Below are 25,395 nucleotides of genomic sequence, written 5' to 3'. Positions count from 1 at the left end.
GTGCAAACGCAAAATCCCCCTAGCCAACATCGATGGCATACCAATCCACATACGCCCCCAGTTTTCCGATAAGCCGGCACAATGCTAGCCTTTTGCGGCAATCTAAATCGGCAAGTTCCGGAGTTCTGTGTAGCCTTGGAGGAGGTGAATTTTTTTTTTTTTTTTTACAACAGGCGAAAATCAATGCGCGCGCGGATGTCATCCATAAGATTAACTTGGTGTGGCCTAATGGTATCTTAAGTTTTATTGTGAAGGAACGGTGTGTCTTGAAGAATACGGAGTGTTCGGTTCTGACATTTATGTTTACAGAAGACATGTCACTGATATTTAATTGGGCTGCCAAGGCCTGATGAGGTCAGCTAGGTCAGCATGCGGTATTTGTCAAAGGATCAAGCGATGTTCTCTTTTATGACTGTCGTTGTAAAAACTGCAATGAAACCACCGTGAGAAATGTAGAACAACGACCCTTTAATGGTTTGAAGGAAGTATGCGTAGGTTAACACAATGGTGTGCGCGAGTGCATTGCCCGATAAACAACTGATAAGGACTCTCGACCAATCGCCTCGGGTCTTCAGATATTTAAGTCGCCCCTTTCCCAAGCACATACATTACAAATACTTATATTCATGCACACCCAGACACACATATTTCTGTTTCGCATTGTGTAACTACAACACAGTTATCACCTCTCTGTTTCCAACATGTAACAGTTGGTACTTTTAAAGACCCCCTATCATCCCTAACAGGTTGACTGGTTATCGTGGCATGTCCCCGGGCGGTTAGAGTAAAAGTTTCACAACAAGTATCAAAATGGGTGCTTGAAATTCCACCTTAAATTTATCTTATCATCAAACGACAATTCGGTGTCAATGGGTAAAGTTTTGTCTTCATATTTTTGACGATTTCTTTCATTCAATTTGGACGATGATTTGTTTAATTTGGTAAATGCGTGACACCATAATCATGTTAATTGATCCAAGGTCAGTGTGAGTCAGGTGTGTGACAATCGCCTTTATTGTCTTTCTCCATTCGCCGACAAACACAGAAAGCAGGTCACACCCAGAAGGTATAAGGACACAAGACATTACCTTTCCAACCCAAACCGTCTGTGTAGCTCGAACAGACTGTTTTTTCTCTCGAAACGACAACGCGTGAGTGACATGGGTGTCGTGTCGAGCTGGACAGCTGTGGAAGTGTTGGTACTGATGGTGGCGTGGCTTCAGTTTGACCGAGGAGGGACAGCCATGGCACAGACAACAAGTAAGTCCTTGATAAAATGTCACGCAGTTCTCTAGCATAACAACAAGTAACAACTTTACTCTCAACTGAAATAGCCTGCCATATGTTAAACCATGATAGACCTGAATGTTTTAACGTTAAAAAAAGTCCATTGAATTTATGGTGATCGTGGATGTAAGCGTATTGAAGTAAGTAAAATATCTGATATATGTTACCAGTTTGGGTGGGTGAATCTATATTTCCATTCCGTCCTGTCGTCAGATATATATATTGCGACCATATACAATACATCTGTTTCTTTCTAAGCCTTGATACGGTATTGCAACTGAGCCTCCGTAAAATCCGCTGTGTTTGTTGTACGTATACTGCCATTTTTTCCCTCATCCACTGACATTTTATAGTACAGACGTGGCCATATTTTTTCGTCTGTTCTTAAATATGTTATTCATCGGAAGGTTTTGGAAATCCTGACAAAATTGGATACGGTCAATGTTTAGTTTTCATCCTAATTATTTTAATGAGGTATATTTTCCAGTCAAGTGGCTTTGTTGTTCAGTCATTTGGTCTCTAATCCCCTGAACTTTGAGTACAGAAATGGCCATGATTTCCTTTTGTCCTGTTCTTAACACATGTACACTTCATTGGTCGGGCGTGAAACCATGATAAGAAATGGCCTGGCTATCATCTGAGTTGTCTTGAGGGTCGTTGTAAGGCGTCTGTGTGTGTGTGTGTGTGTGTGTGTGTGTGTGTGTGTGTGCGTGTGTGTGTGTGTGCGCGTGCGTGTGTGTCTGTGCGTGCGTGCGCGTGTGTGTGTGTGTGTGTGTGTGTGTGTGTGTGTGTGTGTGTGTGTGTGTGTGTGTGTGCATTTTTACTTCATTAGGTCGGATAAGGCCACGTCCGCCTTTGGCCGACAAACCTTCGTCTGGAATATCTATTCTATTATTTTTTCATTCCTTGTCAGACACGTATTTACTCCAATAGTATACTTCAAGTATCGTGGCAGTATAGCACTGTCTACTGTGTCATCAAAGTCTTGGTTACCGCCAGCCAAAACTAGTACCAAAACATTCGTATCAACGCAACGAATGTGATGCTCATTTCTGGCTGGACGCCCATGATAGTAGACGTTTACTACCATGCTACGCCTGACCACTAATCATGCTAATCACATGCACTGTGCGTGCCGTGTCAAATGTCACGGACAGTCAGCCATTTGTACATGAGGCGACTGAAGTTAGATACCAAGATGGTTTTAGAACCTGGCTGCTTAATTATTATCGTATTCTTGGTATTTTGCACCATCAAAGTTGACCTCAGAATGTCCCAAATGATATTTTATCCGCCTAATGACAAAACAAGAGATGCGAAATCAGAACTAAAACTATTGAGTCAACTTTACAGAGCAAACAACGAGGCTTACCAAGAATAAGAATCGCAGTGGAAGATGTCAATGAAAGACAAGTATTGATTTCATTAAAAGAAGAAAACTACGTAATACGTCATGTCTAATAAAAGTTGACAATTGTTTGTTTTAAAACATTTCTACACTTTGCTGTCTGAAGAAATTACCACGATTCCAACGACGAAGCATCCTACAACCCATTTCACCACGATTCCAACGACGAAGCATCCTACAACACATTTTACAACGATTCCAACGACGAAGCATCCTACAACGCATTTGTCCACGATTCCAACAACGCAGAATCCTACAACGCATTTCTCCACGATTCCAACAACGCAGAATCCTACAACGCATTTATCCACGATTCCAACAACGAAGAATCCTACAACGCATTTATCCACGATCCCTACAACAAAAAATCCTACAACGCCTAAACACACTACTGAAGAGACCACCGCACAAACAACACAATTTACTACTGAGACGACTACAGAACAAAGTACACTACAGACTACAGTGGATACCACAGCCCGAACAACACGAGCATCAACACAGGCGACAACAGAAGAAACAACTCGTCTTACCACTGCGAGAACTACGGAGGAGACCACAAAACGTACAACTCAGTTCAAAACTACCCCAGCAACAACATACCCTACCACGATGAAGACCACCAAACAAACTACGAAGCCAACTACTGAGATAACTACGGAAGAGACAACCAAACAATCGACCCAGCCAACTCCGACGCACATAACCACGATCCCAACGACGAAAAATCCTACTACGGCGCCTTTCACCACGATTCCAACGACGAAAAATCCTACAACGCCTAAACACACTACTAAAGCACAAACAACCCAGTCTACTACTCAGATGACTACAGATCAATCTACACTACAGACTTCAAAACAAACAACACAATTTACTACTGAGATGACTACAGAACAAACTACACTGAAGACTACAGTGGATACCACAGCCCGAACAACACGGGCATCAACACAGGCGACAACAGAAGAAACAACTCGTCTTACTACTGCGAAAACTACGGAGGAGACCACAAAACGTACAACTCAGTTCAAAACTACCCCAGCAACAACATACTCTACCACGATGAAGACCACCAAACAAACTACGAAGCCAACTACTGAGATAACTACGGAAGAGACAACAAAACAAACTACACGACCAACTACTGCAAGAACTACGGAAGAGACCACCAAACAAACTACACGACCAACTACTGGAAGAACTACGGAAGAGACAACCAAACAAACTACACGACCAACTACTGCAAGAACTACGGAAGAGACAACCAAACAAACTACACGACCAACTACTGCAAGAACAACGGAAGAGACCACCAAACAAACTACACAACCAACAACTGCAAGAACTACGGAAGAGACCACCAAACAAACTACAAGGTCAACTACTAGAAGAACTACGGAAGAGACAACCAAACAATCGACCCAGCCAGCTCCGACGCATATCACAACGATCCCAACGACGAAAAATCCTACTACGGCGCCTTTCACCACGATTCCAACGACGAAAAATCCTACAACGCCTAAACACACTACTAAAGCAGAAACTACTGAGTCTACTACTCAGATGACTACAGATCAAACTACACTACAGACTACAAAACAAACAACACAATTTACTACTGAGATGACTACGAAACCAACTAAACTACAGACTACAAAGGCGACAACAGAACAAACAACACAAGCATCAACTCAGAAGACGACAGAAGAAACAACTACTGCAAGAACTACGGAAGAGACCACCAAACAAACAACGAAGCCAACTACTTCGAGAACTACAGAGGAAACAGCGAAACAAACTACGAAGCCAGATACTGCAAGAAATACGGAGAAGACAACAAAAAAAACTACACGACCAACTACTGCAAGAACTACAGAAGAGACCACAGAACAAACTACACGACCAACTACTCCAAGAACTACGGAAGAGATCACCAAACAAACTACACGACCAACTACTGCAAGAACTACGGAAGAGACCACCAAACAAACTACAAGGTCAACTACTACGAGAACTACGGAAGAGACCACAGAACAAACTACACGACCAACTACTGGAAGAACTACGGAAGAGACAACCAAACAATCGACCCAGCCAACTCCGACGCACATTACTACGATCCCAACGACGAAAAATCCTACTACGGCGCCTTTCACCACGATTCCAACGACGAAAAATCCTACAACGCCTAAACACACTACTAAAGCAGAAACTACAGGGTCTACAACTCAGATGACTACAGATCAAACTACGCTACAGACTACAAAACAAACAACACAATTTACTACTGAGATGACTACGGAACCAACTACACTACAGACTACAAAGGCGACAACAGAACAAACAACGCAAGCATCAACTCAGAAGACGACAGAAGAAACAACTAGTGCAAGAACTACGGAAGAGACAACCAAACAAACGACACGACCAACTACTGCAAGAAGTACGGAAGAGACCACCAAACAAACTACACGACCAACTACTGGAAGAACTACGGAAGAGACCACAGAACAAACTACACGACCAACTACTGCAAGAACTACGGAAGAGATCACCAAACAAACTACAAGGTCAACTACTGGACGAACTACGAAAGAGACCAGCGAACAAACTACAAGATCAACTACTAGAAGAACTACGGAAGAGACCACCAAACAAACTACACGACCAACTACTGGAAGAACTACGGAAGAGACCACCAAACAATCGACCCAGCCAACTCCGACGCACATTACCACGATCCCAACGACGAAAAATCCTACTACGGCGCCTTTCACCACGATTCCAACGACGAAAAATCCTACAACGCCTAAACACACTACTAAAGCAGAAACTACAGAGTCTACTACTCAGATGACTACAGATCAAACTACACTACAGACTACAAAACAAACAACACAATTTACTACTGAGATGACTTCGAAACCAACTACACTACAGACTACAAAGGCGACAACAGAACAAACAACGCAAGCATCAACTCAGAAGACGACAGAAGAAACAACTACTGCAAGAACTACGGAAGAGACAACCAAACAAACGACACGACCAACTACTGCAAGAACTACGGAAGAGACCACCAAACAAACTACACGACCAACTACTGCAAGAACTACGGAAGAGACCATCGAACAAACTACAAGGTCAACTACTGCAAGAACTACGGAAGAGACCACCAAACAAACGACACGACCAACTACTACGAGAACTACGGAAGAGACCACAGAACAAACTACACGACCAACTACTGCAAGAACTACGGAAGAGACCATCGAACAAACTACACGACCAACTACTGCAAGAACTACGGAAGAGACCACCGAACAAACTACAAGGTCTATTAATGCAAGAACTACGGAAGAGACAACCAAACAATCGACCCAGCCAACTCCGACGCACATCACCACGATCCCAACGACGAAAAATCCTACTACGGCGCCTTTCACCACGATTCTAACGACGAAAAATCCTACAACGCCTAGACACACTACTCAAGCAGAAACTACAGAGTCAACTACTCAGATGACTACAGATCAAACTACACTACAGACTACAAAACAAACAACACAATTTACTACTGAGATGACTACGGAACCAGCTACACTACAGACTACAAAGGCGACAACAGAACAAACAACGCAAGCATCAACTCAGAAGACGACAGAAGAAACAACTACTGCAAGAACTACGGAAGAGACCACCAAACAAACAACGAAGCCAACTACTTCGAGAACTACAGAGGAAACAGCGAAACAAACTACAAAGCCAGATACTGCAAGAACTACGGAGAAGACAACCAAAAAAACTACACGACCAACTACTCCAAGAACTACGGAAGAGATCACCAAACAAACTACACGACCAACTACTGCAAGAACTACGGAAGAGACCACCAAACAAACTACAAGGTCAACTACTACGAGAACTACGGAAGAGACCACAGAACAAACTACACGACCAACTACTAGAAGAACTACGGAAGAGACAACCAAACAATCGACCCAGCCAACTCCGACGCACATAACCACGATCCCAACGACGAAAAATCCTACTACGGCGCCTTTCACCACGATTCCAACGACGAAAAATCCTACAACGCCTAAACACACTACTAAAGCAGAAACTACAGAGTCTACTACTCAGATGACTACAGATCAAACTACACTACAGACTACAAAACAAACAACACAATTTACTACTGAGATGACTACGGAAACAACTACACTACAGACTACAAAGGCGACAACAGAACAAACAACGCAAGCATCAACTCAGAAGACGACAGAACAAACAAGTACTGCAAGAACTACGGAAGAGACCACCAAACAAACGACACGACCAACTACTGCAAGAACTACGGAAGAGACCACAGAACAAACTACACGACCAACTACTGCAAGAACTACGGAAGAGACCACAGAACAAACTACAAGGTCAACTACTGCAAGATCTACAGAACAGACAACCAAACAAGCGTCACGACCAACTACTGTTAGACCTACGGAAGAGACAACTAAACAAACGTCACGGCCAACTACTGCAATAACTACGGAAAAGACCACAAGACAAACTGTAACCCACATCACCACGATCCCAACGACGAAGCATCCTACAACGCATTTCACCACGATTCCAACAACGAAAAATCCTACAACTAAACATACTACCGCAGAGACCACAGCACAAACAACACAGTCTACTACTCAGATGACTACAGATCAAACTACACTACAGACTACAGAAGACACCACAGCACGATCAACAACCGCAGAGACTACGGTCCATTCAACAATCTTCCCAACGCCAGTACCGACGACACATGTCACAACTCAGCTCACCACGGAACAAACTTCAAGGCCAACCACTCAGGAGACGACACCAGAGACGACAGTCGGTACTACTGGGATAACCACAGCACCAACAACTACTGACACTACAAGACAAACAACTCGACAACCTACTCAAGTGACTACAGAACAAAACACCCGCCCAACAACCGCAGAGACTACGGTCCATTCAACAATCTTCCCAACGCCTGTACCGACGACACATGTCACAACTCAGTTCACTACGGAACAAACTTCAAGGCCAACCACTCAGGAGACGACACTAGAGACGACAGTTGTCGGCACTACTGAGGGAACCACAGCACCAACAAATACTGAGACTACAAAACAAACAACTCGACAATCTACTCAAGTGACTACAGAACAAACTACCCGGTCCACAACCACAGATACCACGGGGCGAACAACACAGCCTACTACGACTTCAACAAGTTCTCCTACAACGTACTCAACTACGACACATGTCACAATGATTTCATCAACAAAGACGACCACAATGGAGACGACAACGCCTCAGAAGACTACGGAAGAGTCAACACAACAATCGACTCAGAGGACTACGGATCAAACTACACAACCAAGCACACTACATACAACCACCATCAGTTTCGAAGAAGAAACCACGCAACCAACTACTGAAATTACCATCAAACAGACAACAGAACAGTCTACTGCAATAAGCACAGTACAACCATCGTCTGAGAGAACCAGAGAAGAAACAACGGTCCGTTCAACAGTCTTGTCAACATCTGTACCAACTACGCGTGTCACAATAACTTCACCAACAACTCAGATGACTACGGAAAAAACTAAACGGCAAACTTCTGAGAAAACAACATCACAATCAACGATACAACTGACTACAGAGAAATCCACAAAGCCAGCCATGTCGACGACTGCAGGTAAGACGGTACAACCAACACTAAAGACAACAACAGAACATAAAACACCACAATTCACACACATAACCACTGAACAAACTTCACGGTCAACGGCCGAAAAGACCTCAGCAGAAACAACACAAGCAACATCTCAGATCACTACAGAACAAACAAGTCAACCAACCACCGAAGAGACCACAGCACAAACAACACAAGCAACATCTCAGATCACTACGGAGCAAACAACTCAACCAACCACCGCAGGAAGCACAGTTCAAAGTACTGAAGTAACAACGCAACCAACCACTAGAAGGACCACGAAAGAAACAACACTGCAGTCCACTGCAATGACAACGGTCCAGGCAAGCACTGCAAAGAGCACAACATCCATCAGCACCACGGAGAAAACCACGCAACCGACCACTGAAAGGACAACGAAACGCACAACACAACCAACAACTCAGATCACTACGGAAGAGAGTACAAGGCAAACTGCTGACAGGACGACACGACGGACGACTGTCAGCAGTACGATGGAAACCACGCAGCAGACCACTCAGAAGACAACGGAAGAATCAACGCAACAATCCACTCAGATTACTACGGATCAAACTACACAACCAAGCACACTACATACAACCACTGTCAGTTCTACGGAAGAAACCACGCAACCAACCACTGAAATTACCATGAAACAAACAACTGAACGGTCTACTGCAATAAGTACAATGCAACCAACGTCTGAGATAACCACAGAAGAAACAACGCAACAATCAACAGAGGGGACTACAGCAAGGAAAACAACCGCTGACGCTACTATAGAAACCACACAACGAACAACAATAGAAACAACGACGCAGCCAACCACTGAGAGGATTACAGAACGCACAACGCAACCAACCACTCAGATCACTACTGAGAGGACTACACAGCCAGCTATCGACACTACCGAGTTAACTACAGCGCCAACAAGTGTTGAGACTACGGGGCGATCAACACTCGTGCCAACATTTGTACCGACGACACATGTCACAACTCAGGAACAAACTACACGGTCAACAACCACAGAGACCACGGGGCGAACAACACAACCTACTACGGCCTCAACAAGTTTTCCTACAACTTACTTGACTACCTTGTCAACATTTGTACCAACGACACATGCCACAACTCAGAAACAAACTACACGGTCAACAACCACAAAGACCACGGGACGAACAACACAACCTACTGCGTCCTCAACAAGTTTTCCTACAACGTACTTGACAACGGCCCATTCAACATTCTTGCCAACATTTGTACCAACGACACATGTCACAACTCAGAAACAAACTTCACGGTCAACAACCGCTGAGACCACGGGACGATCTACACAGCCTACTACGGTCACTACTCTGAGAATTACAGAGGGGACCACTAAACAAACTACAAGGCCAACATACTCCACCACGATGAAGACCACGAAACAGACGACCCTTCCTCTAGACACGACGGGAAATACAACACTCCTAACTACAGGGAGGACCACTGAAGCAACCACTGAAATTACCATAAGACAGGCCACTGAACGGTCAACTAGAATGAGTACAATGCAACCAACGTCAGAGAAGACCACAAAAGAAACAACGCAACCAACAACGCGGTCAACAAGTATTCCTACGACGTACTCAACTACTGTCCATTCAACAGTCCTCCCAACGCCTGTACCGACGACACATGTCACAACTCAGCTCACTACGGAACAAACTTCAAGGCCAACCACTCAGGAGACGACACTAGAGACGACAGTCGGCACTACTGAGAGAACCACATCACCAACAACTAGTGAGACTACAAAAGAAACAACTCGACACACTACTCAAGTGACTACAGAACAAACTACCCGGCCAACAACCGCAGAGACCACGGTCCATTCAACAGTCTTCCCAACGCCAGTACCGACGACACATGTCACAACTCAGTTTACTACAGAACAAACTACACGGTCAACAGCTGAGACCACAGGACGATCGACACATCCTACTACGGTCCATTCAACACTCTTTCCAACACCTGTACCGACGACACATGTCACAACTCAGTTCACTACGGAACAAACTTCAAGGCCAACCACTCAGGAGACGACACTAAATACGACAGTCGGCACTACTGAGAAAACCACAGCACCAACAACTATTGACACTACAAACCAAACAACTCGACAATCTACTCAAGTGACTACAGAGAAATCCACAAAGCCAGTCCTGTCCACGATTTCAGGTAAGACACAAACAACACAACGAACAACTGAGACTACCACCATGGCGGAACAAGTTACAGAGCCAACCACTGAGAAGACTACGGTACTGACGACACAGACAACGACTCACAGGACTACGCAACAATCAACTGCAACATCTGCTCAACGAACTACTACAGGCTCTGCAACACAGAAAACAACTGCTGGTAATACCATAGAAGCTACGCAACGAATAACTGAAAGAACCACGGAAGAAACAACACATCCACTAACCTTACTAAATTCGAAACAGACTACACAGCTGACAACAGACAGAACACCCTTACATTCCTCACAAGTAACAACAGAGACTACAAAACTTACCCCAAAAAAGACTACAGAATTTAAAACGTTACTAACATCACAACCGTCACCAGTTCGAACCACAAACACAACCTCAATAACGTTGCTGTCTACTCTTTCAGAAACAGGTATTTGTCGCCTGGTGATTAGACTGGAGTTTCAACAGGCAGATACATTCAGGACAGACCACGGGCCGTTCAGTGCATCGCTGGCCGCTGCTCTGCGCGGGTAATGTTCGCCCTGGCCGCTTAACTTTCTGCGCGGGTAATGTTTGCCATTCGTCTTGCACAGCGGTAGCGCACACCTTCTTCCCTGAACGCTTGTCTTATCTCTATTAGCACACACCACACTCACATCTCTGTCTCCATCACACGGCTAAACGTGCCGGTGTAGTTTCTTTCATTCAGGTTGTTCTGCAGGTGAAGAGGATGCCGTCTTCTTCACAAGCCCGGCGTCTCCTGGGTTATATAGGTTACGGACCTGATCTCACGTATCCTTCGAGCAAAGTGACGAATCCTGGTCAGTGTTTCATTACAGTATACTGTAGGAAAACAACAGAACTTTGGACAGCCAGAGAGTGGATGGACCGGGGATCATGTATCCTTTTAGCAAAATAACAGCCACTCAATGTATTTTTGTTTTGTTGTCCTTTTTGTTGTTTTAGCTTTGTCATTGTAGTTTGTCAAGGAGGTGAAAGAAGATGCAGAGGTTGTGGATACTGTGTGCTTGCTGATATATGGTGAGTATACACAGTCATGCGCACACACATTTATTAAGAGTACCGATGTGTGGAAAATTGGCCCATTGCGATGTTGGTCTAGCAGCTCAGGGCGCAATGAGGTCTACTTTAACATGTCATACTGTCCTAAGAGCATTAGTGACTAATAGGACATTTACAGGGCGAATGTTTCCTCTTTATGCCAATATCTATGACACCCATAATGTTCCAGTCTGCTGCTGTCGTGTCAAATATGAAGGGTAAGATGACTAGCTACCGACTTCCAGTCACCTTTGACCCGCGGCGTAATGCCGGAAGTCACGTGTTCTGAGGGTCACCCTAGATCCTGAAGGAGACCACTGGGATTGGTGGAAAGTTGTGTGTCTTATCTTTGGTGTTGAAATATGTTTCAATTCTTCACATGTGTATGTCATAATTCAGGACTCTAGGAAGAGTAGTACCATGTACTGTCACTAATGGAGATCTTCTAAACAATAAACAATAAACACACAAGGACAAAATGACGTTTTAATCAAAGCTGTACAAAATGATGTGTCGTGTTTTCGAGTGTGATCCATTTTTGACCCTCCCCTGCATATTTCATCGCTTAAAACGTTGATACTGTATCTCTTTACAGGTCAATGACCGAGAGGAGAAACGCAGCACCAGTTCTGACCACCTCAATGAATCTAACGTAAGTATCTGTACAAAACGATAATAATACTTTACAATTAGGCTCGCTCTGGAGGTGTCGCCAAAACATAAACAATCGGGGGGTTGGTTTGAAGCAGTAACGCGATAATGCAAGATGTGCCATATGATGAAGTACGTACACAAAGTGAGGTCATACTCATACAACACTGAACGTTGAAAGTTGCCCCCCTCCCATACAAAATAGTTGACCGGTCACATAGCTTTCATTCAATACAGACGTCTGTAAGTTACCATTGTCTGGTAAAATTATATATACGAGGCGTTGTCAAACTAGAACAACACACCAATTAACAAAAAAAAAGCACAGATTGAATGGCTCAATGGTTTTATCGCTCTGTTTGAATGGTTGGTCTTTTCACAGTGACAGTGATTGCCTGTCATCTATTAAGGGGAGGGGGTAATTCCGTCTATTGGAAGATATCTGGTTTCCAAGCTTTTTAATGATTTTGTTGGCTGTCCTATGTAGCTTGTGTAACAAAGGTAGTTCACAATCATTTCTATACTATTATCGAAGAAATTCGGCCAGAAATCAGTTTATGACAAGCCGCTAGGGGTCCCTAAATCCAATCATTTCGAGGTCTCAAGAAGATCTACGTATACCCACATACCAAGTATCAAGCCTACCCATCCAGGCATTCTTGAGTTGCATTCAACAAACAATCAAACACACACACACAGACGCACACACACACGAACGCTGACGAAAACATAACCTTCTAGACGAAGGTAATAAAAAGCCAGACTGTGTTCAAACAATTAGCCAGTTCACTGCCTTTCCTAAGTGGACACTTCGATCACTCGGTCTGGCTGAGAGAAGACAACGCAGGGGGGAGGGGGGCTCCGTGACATTTGTGTTCCTCAGTGAATCTATCTACGGGATCGCCGTGCGTCATTGCACCTTTTGTCGTGGCAGGGCGGCTACCAAAAGAAAGGTCATTTTGGGTGTTCCCCTTGAGAACACAATGGCGTCTGCGTCAGCAATGAGTCAGAACTACCAATTATGTGCGCTAATGTCTGCGCTCATCTGATCTGATCGTCGCCAAGAACCTGTTCTGCAAGACACGTACACCTACTCAAGCGGCAAAAAAGGCCGCCATGATTATCTTCCCAGATCATTAAAAGCAAGGCCAGCAAGGTCGTACTAAGCATGCAAACATAATGTCTTTTATTAGACTCCCCTTGTTCTAGCTTGCATTGTCTATAACCTCTGCTACATAATATCACTATCCTACCCTCAAACGTCTTCAGATATTCAAAGTGTCTTTCTTTTGTTTCCCTCTGACGTTTTTGTAGACGTGCGAATGCAAGATAACAATGTCCTCCAAGATTGTACATGTCCCCGGGGCTATACATGTAGGCTAGGCATAGGAATGCATGTGACAACCGCCGGTTGTTGACTAGTTATGAAGTGCAATCTGTTCATCATCGAAAGCGTCTTATGCGATGGTCTGATAAGATCTTAAGAATCATATCAACGCACATCTTGTTCTTCTTTACTTTTTTGACATCTTTTTTGTGAACCATTAAATCATACGTCAGGTATTGAACAACGTCAGTCACTCATGAAATTACACACCATTCACGCCAGCACAGGGACCTTTGCTGCTCTTGTGACGTTTTCGTGCGAAACATATCATTAACGCCACGCCTAGATGACTTATAGTGTGCACTGCTACAAAATCAGTACTGAGAAGCCTGTTGCCAGCAATGCTAGCTTCACCATGCGTCCTTGTACAATGTTGAGACTGTCAAACTGTAGACCTACCGTGGTGCTGGTCCTTACCATGGTCCTACTGTCCTCTGAGCGAGGAGGAATGGTGAAGGCACAAGGTAAGTTGTGTCACGTCTAGTTCATCTGACAGCGACGCGAAAAAATACCGACATAGTTTGTCATGAATCAAAAAGTCGTCCCAAAGATTATTGTTCGTTAAGCTAGACAGAATATAGTTTGCGTTTAACAAACATGCCAAAATAGACTTTGGATCGTAAGGTGCATTTCAGACCCAGACGAGATGGATTGTATCGTATTTCTTTACTGGAGGAGTCATTTTTGGTGTAACTACTATATTGGGCGTTGTATGTCGATGAAATATGCGTTCTTTCCTATAGCTTTAGTCGTCGTTTCTATTGTACTGTGGTTCATAGGAAGCATATGTTGTTCAGCAGGCGTGTTCTGTTGTTATATCTTTGGTCGACACAAATAGATCTTTGCACACATGTGCAAGATTTTGTATCAATGATTTGGTTTAGAAACTCACCCCGTCATCATCAGAAGACAATGAATGTCAAGGAGATTAAACATATTACGTAGATTTGAGCATAAACTCAAATAGATGCCTCTAAAGGACGCACAAAGTGAAACGCCCAAGGAGAACAGAAAATGGAAATGACACAATATGGCGTGGCCAGGAATGGCTTGATAAATATAGATATAGATATAGACAAGGGATGTTTATTTTTCATAACACTTCTATGTGGATGGTAAATGAGGCGTTTTCTTTGGTGCGATTTTTTATAGTTCGTCCTCTTGTGTTCTGCTTCTATCTAAGAATGATTGGCATCGTATAAAATTAGAATTGGCTTTGCTCTGAGAAATTTGTTAGTTTGTATAGGTGCATTCTATGCACGAGTAGACAGGTATATACCAACATATATTTGTGTTTAAAAGGTGGTTAGTATTGAAAAGGTGTTGACCATTCCTGATCACTGATTTATATTGTTCTGTCCTTGCGTTTGGATGCACACTGTTGCAACAGCGCTTTCTACTGGTTGTCAGCAGAAGTGCATGATCCCTACATACGTGTCCTTGGGCGACGCCATGTTTATACCAGGGGACACAGATTCTAAAAACGTTTTGCCATCATGTCTTGAATTTGCTTTGCGGTTTGAATCCACTTAAAGTGGTCCTGGACACAGCACGATTTAATAAGTATGATTAGATGACAGTGAATGGGAGTGGAATGCCTAGGGTTCAAACTCAAGCATTTATCTTGTCACCAAGGTCAATCATGTAAGGGAGGGTTGGTATTTATTTTGTATCAAAGCGCAATATGATTTTCGTTCTAGTCATCAAGCATTGCGAATGTGTACAAGCCACAGAGACAGATATATATTTCATTTACACTATGATGCATTTTTATTTCAGGGAATACAACGCATATTACAACTCTTCCTACAACTCGGATTACCACGATTCCCACAACGAAGCATCCTACAACTCAGTTTACCACGATTCCAACCACGCAGAATCCTACAACTCAGTTTACTACGATTCCAACCACGCAGAATCCTACAACTCAGTTTACCACGATTCCAACCACGCAGAATCCTACAACTCAGTTTACCACGATTCCAACAACGCAGAATCCTACAACTCAGTTTACTACGATTCCAACCACGCAGAATCCTACAACTCAGTTTACCACGATTCCAACCACGCAGAATCCTACAACTCAGTTTACCACGCAGAATCCTACAACTCATTTTACCACGATTCCAACCACGCAGAATCCTACAACTCAGTTTACCACGATTCCAACAACGCAGAATCCTACAACTCAGTTTACTACGATTCCAACCACGCAGAATCCTACCACACAAATCACAACGGTTCAACCAACAACGCAAGTCACAACTGAGGCAACAACCCAGGCAACAACGTTTCAGCCTACAACGCAGGTCACAACTGAGGCAACAACAGAAAAGACCACAATTGAAACGACAACGCCTCTGGAGACTACGAAGACGACAACGCTACCGACCACTGAGAGAACTACTCAAGATACTACAAGACAGACAACTCGGCAATCGACCCTACTTACTACTGAACAAACAACAAGGCCAACTACTGCAGAGACGACGAAACAAACAACGATCCCAACAACTTTTTCACCAACGACACATGTTACAACGGTTCAACCAACAACCCAGGCTACAACCCAGGCCACAACTGATTCAACAACAACTCAGTTAACCACAGAAAAGACAACACCTCTAGAGACTACGAAGAAAACAACACAGCCGACAACTGAGAGAACAACGGAAGAGACGACAGAACAAACAACTCCGCAATCGACCCTACTGACTACTGAAGAAACTACGCGTCAGTCTACTGTACAGACGACTGAACAAACGACCATCCCAACAACTTTTGCACCAACGACACATGTTACAACGGTTCCAGCAACAACCCAGTTTACCACAGAAAAGACCACAATGGAGACGACAACACTTCTAGAGACTACGGGGAAAACAACACAGCCGACCACAGAGAGAACTACGGAAGAGACCACGGAACAAACAACTCGACACTCGACCCTACTTACTTCTAGACAAACAACGATCCCAACAACTTTTTCACCAACGACGCTGGTCACAACCGATTTACCAACAACTCTGTCCACTACAGTTCCAACCACCGAAGAGACGACATTAGAGACGACAGCTATCGACACTACTGCGTCAACTACAGCGCCAACAACTATTGAGACTACAAAACAAACTACTGTACAGACAACTGAGCAAACGACCATCCCAACAACTTTTGCACCGACGACACACGTTACAACGGTTCAACCAACAACCCAGTTTACCACAGAAAAGACCACAATGGAGACAACAACGCTTCTAGAGACTACGAAGGAGACAACACAGCCGACCACCGAGATGACTACTCAAGATACTACAAAACAAACGACTCGGCAATCGACCCTACTTACTACTGAACAAACGACCCTCCCAACAACTTTTTCACCAACGACATTGGTCACATCGGTTCAACCAACAACACAGCTTACTACGGAGAGGACCACAATACTGTCTACCACAGCTGCAGAGACTACGAAGAAAACAACACAGGTGACCACAGAGAGAACTACGGAAGAGACCACGGAACAAACAACTCGACAATCGACCCTACTGACTACTGAAGAAACGACGCGTCAAACAACGATCCCAACAACTTTCTCACCGACGACACTGGTCACGTCGGTCCAACCAACAACGCAGCTTACTACGGAGACAACTACGACAATGACTCAAGAGACTACGAGGAAGACAACACAGCCAACTACTGAAAGGACTACTCAAGATACTACAAAACAATCGACGATTATTACTACGGGACAAACAACGATCCCAACAACTTTTGCACCAACGACACTGGTCACATCGGTCCAACCAACAACGCAGCTTACTACGGAGAAAACTACGATTATGACTCAAGAGACTACGAGGAAGACAACAAAGCCAACTACTGAAAGGACTACTCAAGATACTACAAAACAATCGACCATTATTACTACGGGACAAACAACGATCCCAACAACTTTTGCACCAACGACACTGGTCACATCGGTCCAACCAACAACGCAGCTTACTACGGAGAATACCACATTCCTGACGACTACACCAGTAGAGACTACGGAGAAAACAGCACAGCCGACCACAGAGAGAACTACGGAACAGACCACGGAACAAACAACTCGGCAATCGACCCTACTGACTACTGAACAAACCACTAGGCCAAGTACCGAAGAGACGACAGAACAAACGACCCTTCCAACAACTTTCTCACCAACGACACTGATCACAACGGTTTCACCAACAACTCAGTTCACTACGGAACAAACTTCAAGACCAACCACTGAAGAGACGACAATTGTCGGCACTACTCGTGAAACCACAGCACCAACGACACAAGTCACAACTCAGCAACAAACTACACGGTTACCAACCGCAGAGACCACAGGACAAACAACACAGCCTACTACGGCCTCAACAAGTTTCCCTACAACGTCCTTGACTACGGTCCTTTCAACAATCTTCCCTACGGTTGTGCCAACGACACATGTCACAACTCAGCAACAAACTACACGGTTACCAACCGCAGAGACCACGGGACAAACAACACAGCCAACTACGGCCTCAACAAGTTTCCCTACAACGTCCTTGACTACGGTCCTTTCAACAATCTTCCCTACGGTTGTGCCAACGACACATGTCACAACTCAGCAACAAACTACACGGTTACCAACCGCTGAGACCACGGGGCGATCAACACAACCTACTACGGTCCATTCAACTATCTTCCCAACGCCAATACCGACGACACATGTCACAACTCAGTTCACTCCGGAACAAACTACAATACAAAGCACTGAGGAGACTACACTGAAGACGACAGATATCGGCACTACCGATTTAACCACAGCGCCAACTACGGAACAAGCTACAACGATTCCGACAACTCAGCTCTTCACGACACATGTAACGACGGTGTCACCAACAACGCAGCCGTTAACAACAGGTGAGACTACAACGCCTCCAGAGACCACGGGACGGACAACGCAGCCAATCACGAGCGCTGTAACATCCCAACCACCATCGACAGGTAGTACACAACCAACGTCTGAACGGGCGACTTTCAGGATAGACCACGTGATCACTGTTTTCCATTTTATGTCTATGCGCGTTGCGAACGCCTGGTCTTGCACAGCTACGATTTTGACATAGGCGTAGGGAAAAAAGAAATCGCGCGATGCGTTCTCTTGGAAATTCTGTTGGCGATAGCCATCTGCAGCGTGCATCATGTTCACCGCTTACACAGAAACACAACTTGCAGTTCGTCTTCTTTGTCAAATGTTCTTTCTTTCAGACTTTTCTACAGGTATCGTTGCCGACGTTTGAAAATGTGTTCTGTCAGAGATAGTGCTGTGAGTGTGGAGAGAGGACTGTATCCTTTGTAGCCAAATAACCCAGACACAGGCCTTTGTTTCAGCCTTTCCCTCAGCTTTTCTTCAGGTAGGTCCCTAAAGATGAACGGGTGCCGACTAGGTCTGATGCTGGTGGAACAACGGCGAGTTTTGCAACGTCGCAGACCAGAAGGTATGGCTACGGTCGTGTGGTAGATATTTGTCAAATTCAGACAATTGCTTCAGTTCAAAGTCGTCACCGTCATCTTCAACATGTATATTTTCTATAGATCTACATGAAGAGAATTGGAAGTGACCTCATGTAACATCTCTCGACCCAAACCAAGCTGCAGTGTAGAGGGTATGTATAACTTATACCACAGTTTATGACAAAATATGAATTTCTTTTATAAAACAAGGTTATAATTTGGTGCCCTAAGCTACCAAATCAGTTTATATACACTGACAGTCTGTTCTTTGTTTTCTTTGTGAATGGTTTGACGGCCCAAAGGATCACAATGGATGTTTTTTCTTCTTCTTTTCCTCAGCTCATACTGCAAGAGTCCACTAATTCAGCGATCACATTGTATGTGCTAACGACCGAGCCTACGCAGCTGGCGACTTATTATTGACTTGATTTGTTGTGTATAAATTTTGTTGTATTTTTTTTCAAATTTCCATTAATTTGTGTACAATTACAAGGATGTTACAAAATGTGTATTCTTTGTCTTATAATATCTTATTCATTTCCAGTCATTTTTACTATAAAAAGTGTAATAAAGATTACATTCTTAGCAGGAACGTTAAACTTTGTTTCTTGAACCTTTTTTCTATGCCTCTAGCGTTCAAATCATTGAGCTACAGGTTAAAGTATTCAAACTCCATTTAATATATAAGCCTTGTGAGAGTCCTCAAAAGACCCGAATGTTGCATGTAATTTGATGGACGTTTGGTAAGATCATCGCGATCGGGAGTGGTACTGCATCTCAAGTTGTGGCGTGGTATTCAATCAGAGTTGGGACTTTCGACAGTATGGAATTCAAAATATTTCAGCTCTAATTACGTTATATTTTGCGCAACGAAGTTCCTGAATCAGCCCGCACCCTGATCACAAAGGATAGCGTTCCACTCCAAGCAGATCTTGGGGGGGAGAAAATAATAACGTTTTCTGACCGACCGGGATTTTTTTTACAGCCCTCCTCCCCATATGGAAATTAGGGAGAGAGGCCAGTTCAGTCATAAAATATTAAGATGTTCCACCCTAAGATCTTCTCAGAAATTAGCTAACGTTGCCCGTTTTCCGAGTGAGAGTACCCTTCCCCCTTTATGGGAAAGATAATGCAGAATACACGTGACTTACATTTGTATAACCCTGATTAAAGTTTAAACGATATACCAAATACCGTGCGAGGGAGTAGCTACTCTTATCGATCACGATACGTCATCACACTGCGATAAGTATTACATCCGGGTCAGATCAGATGGAGGTCATATTTACTGGAACGCGTGAGCAACTTCTGCAAGCCAGACTTTGAACTGAGGGAACACAACAAACACTGCGCGCAAGTAGACGGGCATGTTTTAACAATGTCCCGCACATGTTAACTCGGTGTTCTATGGGGACATATGGACGCGGACTGGCAACTTCAACTGACTATGAATGAAGGTGAGGTGAACATGGATGCTACACTTGTATCTGTATTGTTGTCATGATACACAGGTGGGAGTGATTACCCAAGTCAGGAGGCAGTTATGTCATGTTTCTAAAGTGCTGTCACCGTCCTCCAATCCCTAAGCAGATGCCGGATAGACCACAGTGATATTTTTGGACTGCCGGAATTCTCGCGGAATGTCAGAGAAACTCAGCAGTCTTAAACCCTGCATCTGCTTGGAGATAAAAGAGCAGCGACAACACTTTAGATTATAATGGGCTGTTTTGCTTTTCTTGCTTCTCAGCGTCTAGATCTTGTGGCTTTGACAACGTCTCCAGGACTCTGTTTCCTTAAAGGCGTTTCGAACACTGCATTTTCTTGGATGGCAGTGGTGTTCTCTTCAAGCAAAACTCTTTCGTTATCCGGTATTTAAGGTGTTCCTACGTGTACCGACACTGGCCAGATTTGTAAATCGGCACTTGCTTTAAAAGTTTGAAGAGGTCTGTGTGATTGTCAAGAGTGCTGTGTCCTGTTCATGTTTACTTTTGGGGTTAAAAGCCCTCAAGCCTAAGCAAAGCACTGGTCTCTTAACGTTCGTTAGCTTTTAACAAATGGGAACATGTTTATGGCGTAGGTAGAGTTGCTGAAAGGTGGGGTCCGAACTTGAGGTATGTTTTGCGTGCTCAAAAGTGCTACCATGCCTACGTGCATGCGTACAGCTCAGATTGACGTCAGATTGCTGAAATTGCTTCTAAAGCTGTCAGTGCAGAAATACGATCAATGTCTTTCCTTTTGTGTAAATTGGACGTTTTTATTTTCTTGAATGGAATGTCTCTTTACCTTTCTCCAACCGACATCCATAGGGCATTTAAAATCCCATCACTGACATTGACCGTCAACACTAGGAATAAACAACACATATAACAGTGACAAATTGCTGTATATTTTCATAGCACTTAAACTATTGTCAAGTCCTTCGAGCCTGTGTGCGGACAAGACAGTTATTTGCTCCGGCTGTCTCCATCTCCAAGCAGATGTACGAAGGGTAGATCGTAACGTTTACAGACGACTAGATTTTGCTGACACAGAGGGGGGGCAAAGATGGCGAAATGGAAAAAAATGTTACGATATCCCCTCATAAACTCTTCATGGCGATCCAGTGCGTCTTCTGCTCATATTGTGGACGCAGTACTAATGTACATGTATTTAGTCTTTTCTCTCGAGACAAGGAGAATCTAACGTATAGGATGTCCCTGTAGCGCAGTTGGTAGCAGCATCATAATTGAGCTCCTGGTTCCAATTAGTTGGTAACTGGGAGACCCCGGTTAAAATCCGGGAAGGGCATCTTGGTTGGAGCTGCATTCGTCTTTCGGAAGGGACGTAACATGGGAGTCCCATGATCAAGGAGATGCCGCGAGCACGTTAAGATGCACTACAACAGCCTCATTACTCAGATGGGTATAAGTCACTATTGACAGTGGCAAAGTTGTTTAACACCATCTCTCGCCAGCTCGCTCCAAATGCACCATTGCCGTTCACAGGCGATTGAAGGTCTCTGTGTCAAGTTCCTTCGTGAGTATGAATTTAGAAGTGGCGAAACGGAACAAAGACTTTGTTTGGATGTGAAAATTTCACATAGCTTAGGGGTCAACCAACCATTGTTAGGACTCAAAAGAACGGCCAAACAGGTACGCCACGGTAATTACCAAGTTAGTATGTGAGAAACACATGATTGATATAGATGTAGCATATTGTAATGGCACTAATGACATAATTGATGAGGACAAGTCTTGCCAATAATGCATGCTTATGTGTCACAAATACGCATATATTCTAACCTTTAACTTTTTACTCATCCGTCGTTACCCACAATACACAAAATAAACAAAACTGAAGAGCACTATGAGCATATTGTGAACCAAATTTCAAATTCCATCCTTGGCATTGACCGTCAACACTAGAAATAAACAACACACAACAGTGACAAATTGCTGTATATTTTCTTAGCACTTCAACTAGTGTCAAATCATTCGAAGCCGTATAGATGGACAAGACAGTTATTTATTGAGGACGACAGCACTGACACATAGACAAGGTGAGCAGGGCATTTACCTTGCATATACAATTAATCTAATCGATCCTCCTACAATCCATCATGATTTGTTCCCAAGTTAAACCTACTTGAAAGCCCTTATTTCAATTTCCTTCGCAATAAATTACGCCGATGACTAGATAATTGCTGATGACTATCTCACTGTGTAAGCAAGTCAAAGTCATCTGCTCTTTCCTATTCATGAATTATTTACAGATATGTCGTCCTTCAACTGACAAGCTTTGTGATACAAAAGGACACACGTAACTTCAGTTTCTGCTCGAGTGAAAGTAGAAATAACAGTTATCATAATAACAACGATAAAGATAGTTATTTCTGGTCAGAGCATATGTACACCGTCGTTCATAGATGCAAATTTGACAAATTTAACAGTACCATGCTAGCTACTGACGATTTGAATTTTCTTGTTACGCTGTAACGACTGATTATTCAAAGAATAGCAGAAGATTATGACGATTCTAACATGCACTACTGGTAGCCATCCCTATAGATAATGTTTAGAAGCATACTTGACTTGTCTGTTCGGCACAGGTATGTTTTTGTCTGCAGAAACAAAACAAATATCACATCCGCCAACAAAGATGCGGGTGAAAGGTTGTTTGAAAAATGCACTCTCTCTGTTTTTAAAAGACCGGACAAGGGCGACAGAAACACAATTTGAGAGACGGATGTTTAGCTCTGCTCGCATATGGCGGCCCAAACAAATTCCTCGACATGTGAACGTTATCTTAAATCTTTTCAGATCATGTACATAGGTCGTTTCTTATTCCAACAAGATCAAAAGAAATGTCAAACATCGAAAGGGTTCAGGTAGGATTTCCTGCACTTTTCTAGACATAAAGATGATAATCCCAGATAAAAGATCCGTAAGCTAAAGTCGCTACCGACCTTCTCATGACTTCATAATGCCGATGATATTCACGTGACTTCTAAAACACCTGTCGTTATGGGTTATACCACTTATTTAAGGGGGTACCTCGATCATCCATACAAAAAATTCTGATACATATGACTCAATAGTGTTTCTCATATATCAAAACATACTTTTGGGGGATTAGGTAGCCAACTAATTGATTGTATACAAAACAAAAGCTTGTTATACCTCGATGGAAAAGCTGAGTGGAACATCCCATTATATCCACTATTTACACTGTTCGTCTCAGGCCAAAGTATCGGGTCAATCGGCAGAGTAGCGAGCAAAGAAAAGGTGTTGTGCTGTTTATTTTTTTGTTCCGTGGGAAGATTTTCAGGTAAGCTTATAATGCTATTTTACTTACTGTCTAAAGTACTACTGTTGAATGACATATCCAGCGTTTGGCGTGTGAATTCGAACGACGGAATATAGAGGGAAAACTGCGATTCTAAACGCAGAGGATAAGACAGCATTTAAGACTTGGGCTTGCAACATTCTCACAGTAGAAATAAGTGTACACAACAGTAGCGACAAGTGTATACAATGCGTGGAAGTGAAGACACACAGGCTATTTTTAGATTTCAAAATGGACTTTATTTTGTGCCAATGGCCCATGTACACTAATATTATAGCAGTGCTATGGTCTGAGTGTTTTCAGACGGATCTCAGATTTAGATCTACATGTATGTAACTACATTTAACGTTGCCTGCCTCTATATCGACAGGTTCATTCAACCATGTTTATGTTGTGACAAATGTCATATTAGTGCCCCTCCCTGATCCCCTATGGTATTTAATAATGCTTCAACACTCAAATGATTACCTCAACATGACGGTTTACACCACCATGACAAAACAACGTTAACTGTAAGCTTTGCTATTTTTAATGCAGCAATAGCGTTCATTCTACAAGTATTATCCTATTTTTAACGAGGACCTTTCCGTTGAAGGATCAACTGTTTGTGTGTAAATGTTGTACTTTCATATGTCACACAATGCGCAGTGTTTGCGCTATGTTAGGTAAATACAAGTATGGATATTGCCGTGCCAAATGTTAAAAGATCATTGTTTTCACACAAACGTAACGTTGGGGAGCAACTTAATTGGGAGACAATTAGGACAACTGTAGATACCATGTATCCTCGATTGTTGACCATCCTGGCAGTTGAAATTATCAGAGAAAGCTAAAAGCGTGCGGCGTTGTCAACAACGACGCATTTGTCAACAGAAGACCTAGAGAAAACAAATGTTGTGTTTCCGGTTACGTATACCCGACCGGCCACTTACACGATCTGTCGACCATATCTTTTTTTACTGGTAGATAGCTAGCAAGGGACATAAAATTTTCGATCTGACATAGAAATGATGCAATTTAAAATAGACTTCCTGTATTTCACGCTCACACTCACATTTAATAGATTAATGCCTTGAACAGTTGATCGATGTATGTATGTATACCAAACATATTGTATCCCTTTATATATACATATCTGTATATTAATCACATTATAATGTGTGCTCATGCATTTCAGTTCTACACTTGAAAATTAATTTGTTTGGCCGAAATCTATTAAAAAATGGAAAAT

At 43.3% G+C, this 25,395-nt stretch overlaps 1 protein-coding gene across 1 annotated transcript; it reads left to right on the top strand.

The window, feature by feature from the left end:
* Positions 1-1,050: 1,050 nt before the first annotated feature.
* Positions 1,051-19,939, top strand: LOC136447633 (mucin-2-like). Its single transcript, XM_066446674.1, has 8 exons — positions 1,051-1,260; positions 2,802-11,235; positions 11,672-11,684; positions 12,363-12,419; positions 14,092-14,269; positions 15,585-19,324; positions 19,422-19,492; positions 19,680-19,939. The coding sequence occupies exons 1-6, from the start codon at positions 1,161-1,163 to the stop codon at positions 18,950-18,952; spliced, it is 12,150 nt and encodes a 4,049-aa protein (XP_066302771.1). The 5' UTR covers positions 1,051-1,160; the 3' UTR covers positions 18,953-19,324; positions 19,422-19,492; positions 19,680-19,939.
* Positions 19,940-25,395: the final 5,456 nt, after the last annotated feature.

The sequence above is a fragment of the Branchiostoma lanceolatum genome, chromosome 13 (assembly GCF_035083965.1).
Source record: "Branchiostoma lanceolatum isolate klBraLanc5 chromosome 13, klBraLanc5.hap2, whole genome shotgun sequence".
Classification (NCBI taxonomy): Eukaryota; Metazoa; Chordata; class Leptocardii; order Amphioxiformes; family Branchiostomatidae; genus Branchiostoma; species Branchiostoma lanceolatum.
This window is presented reverse-complemented; position numbering and strand designations above follow the sequence as displayed.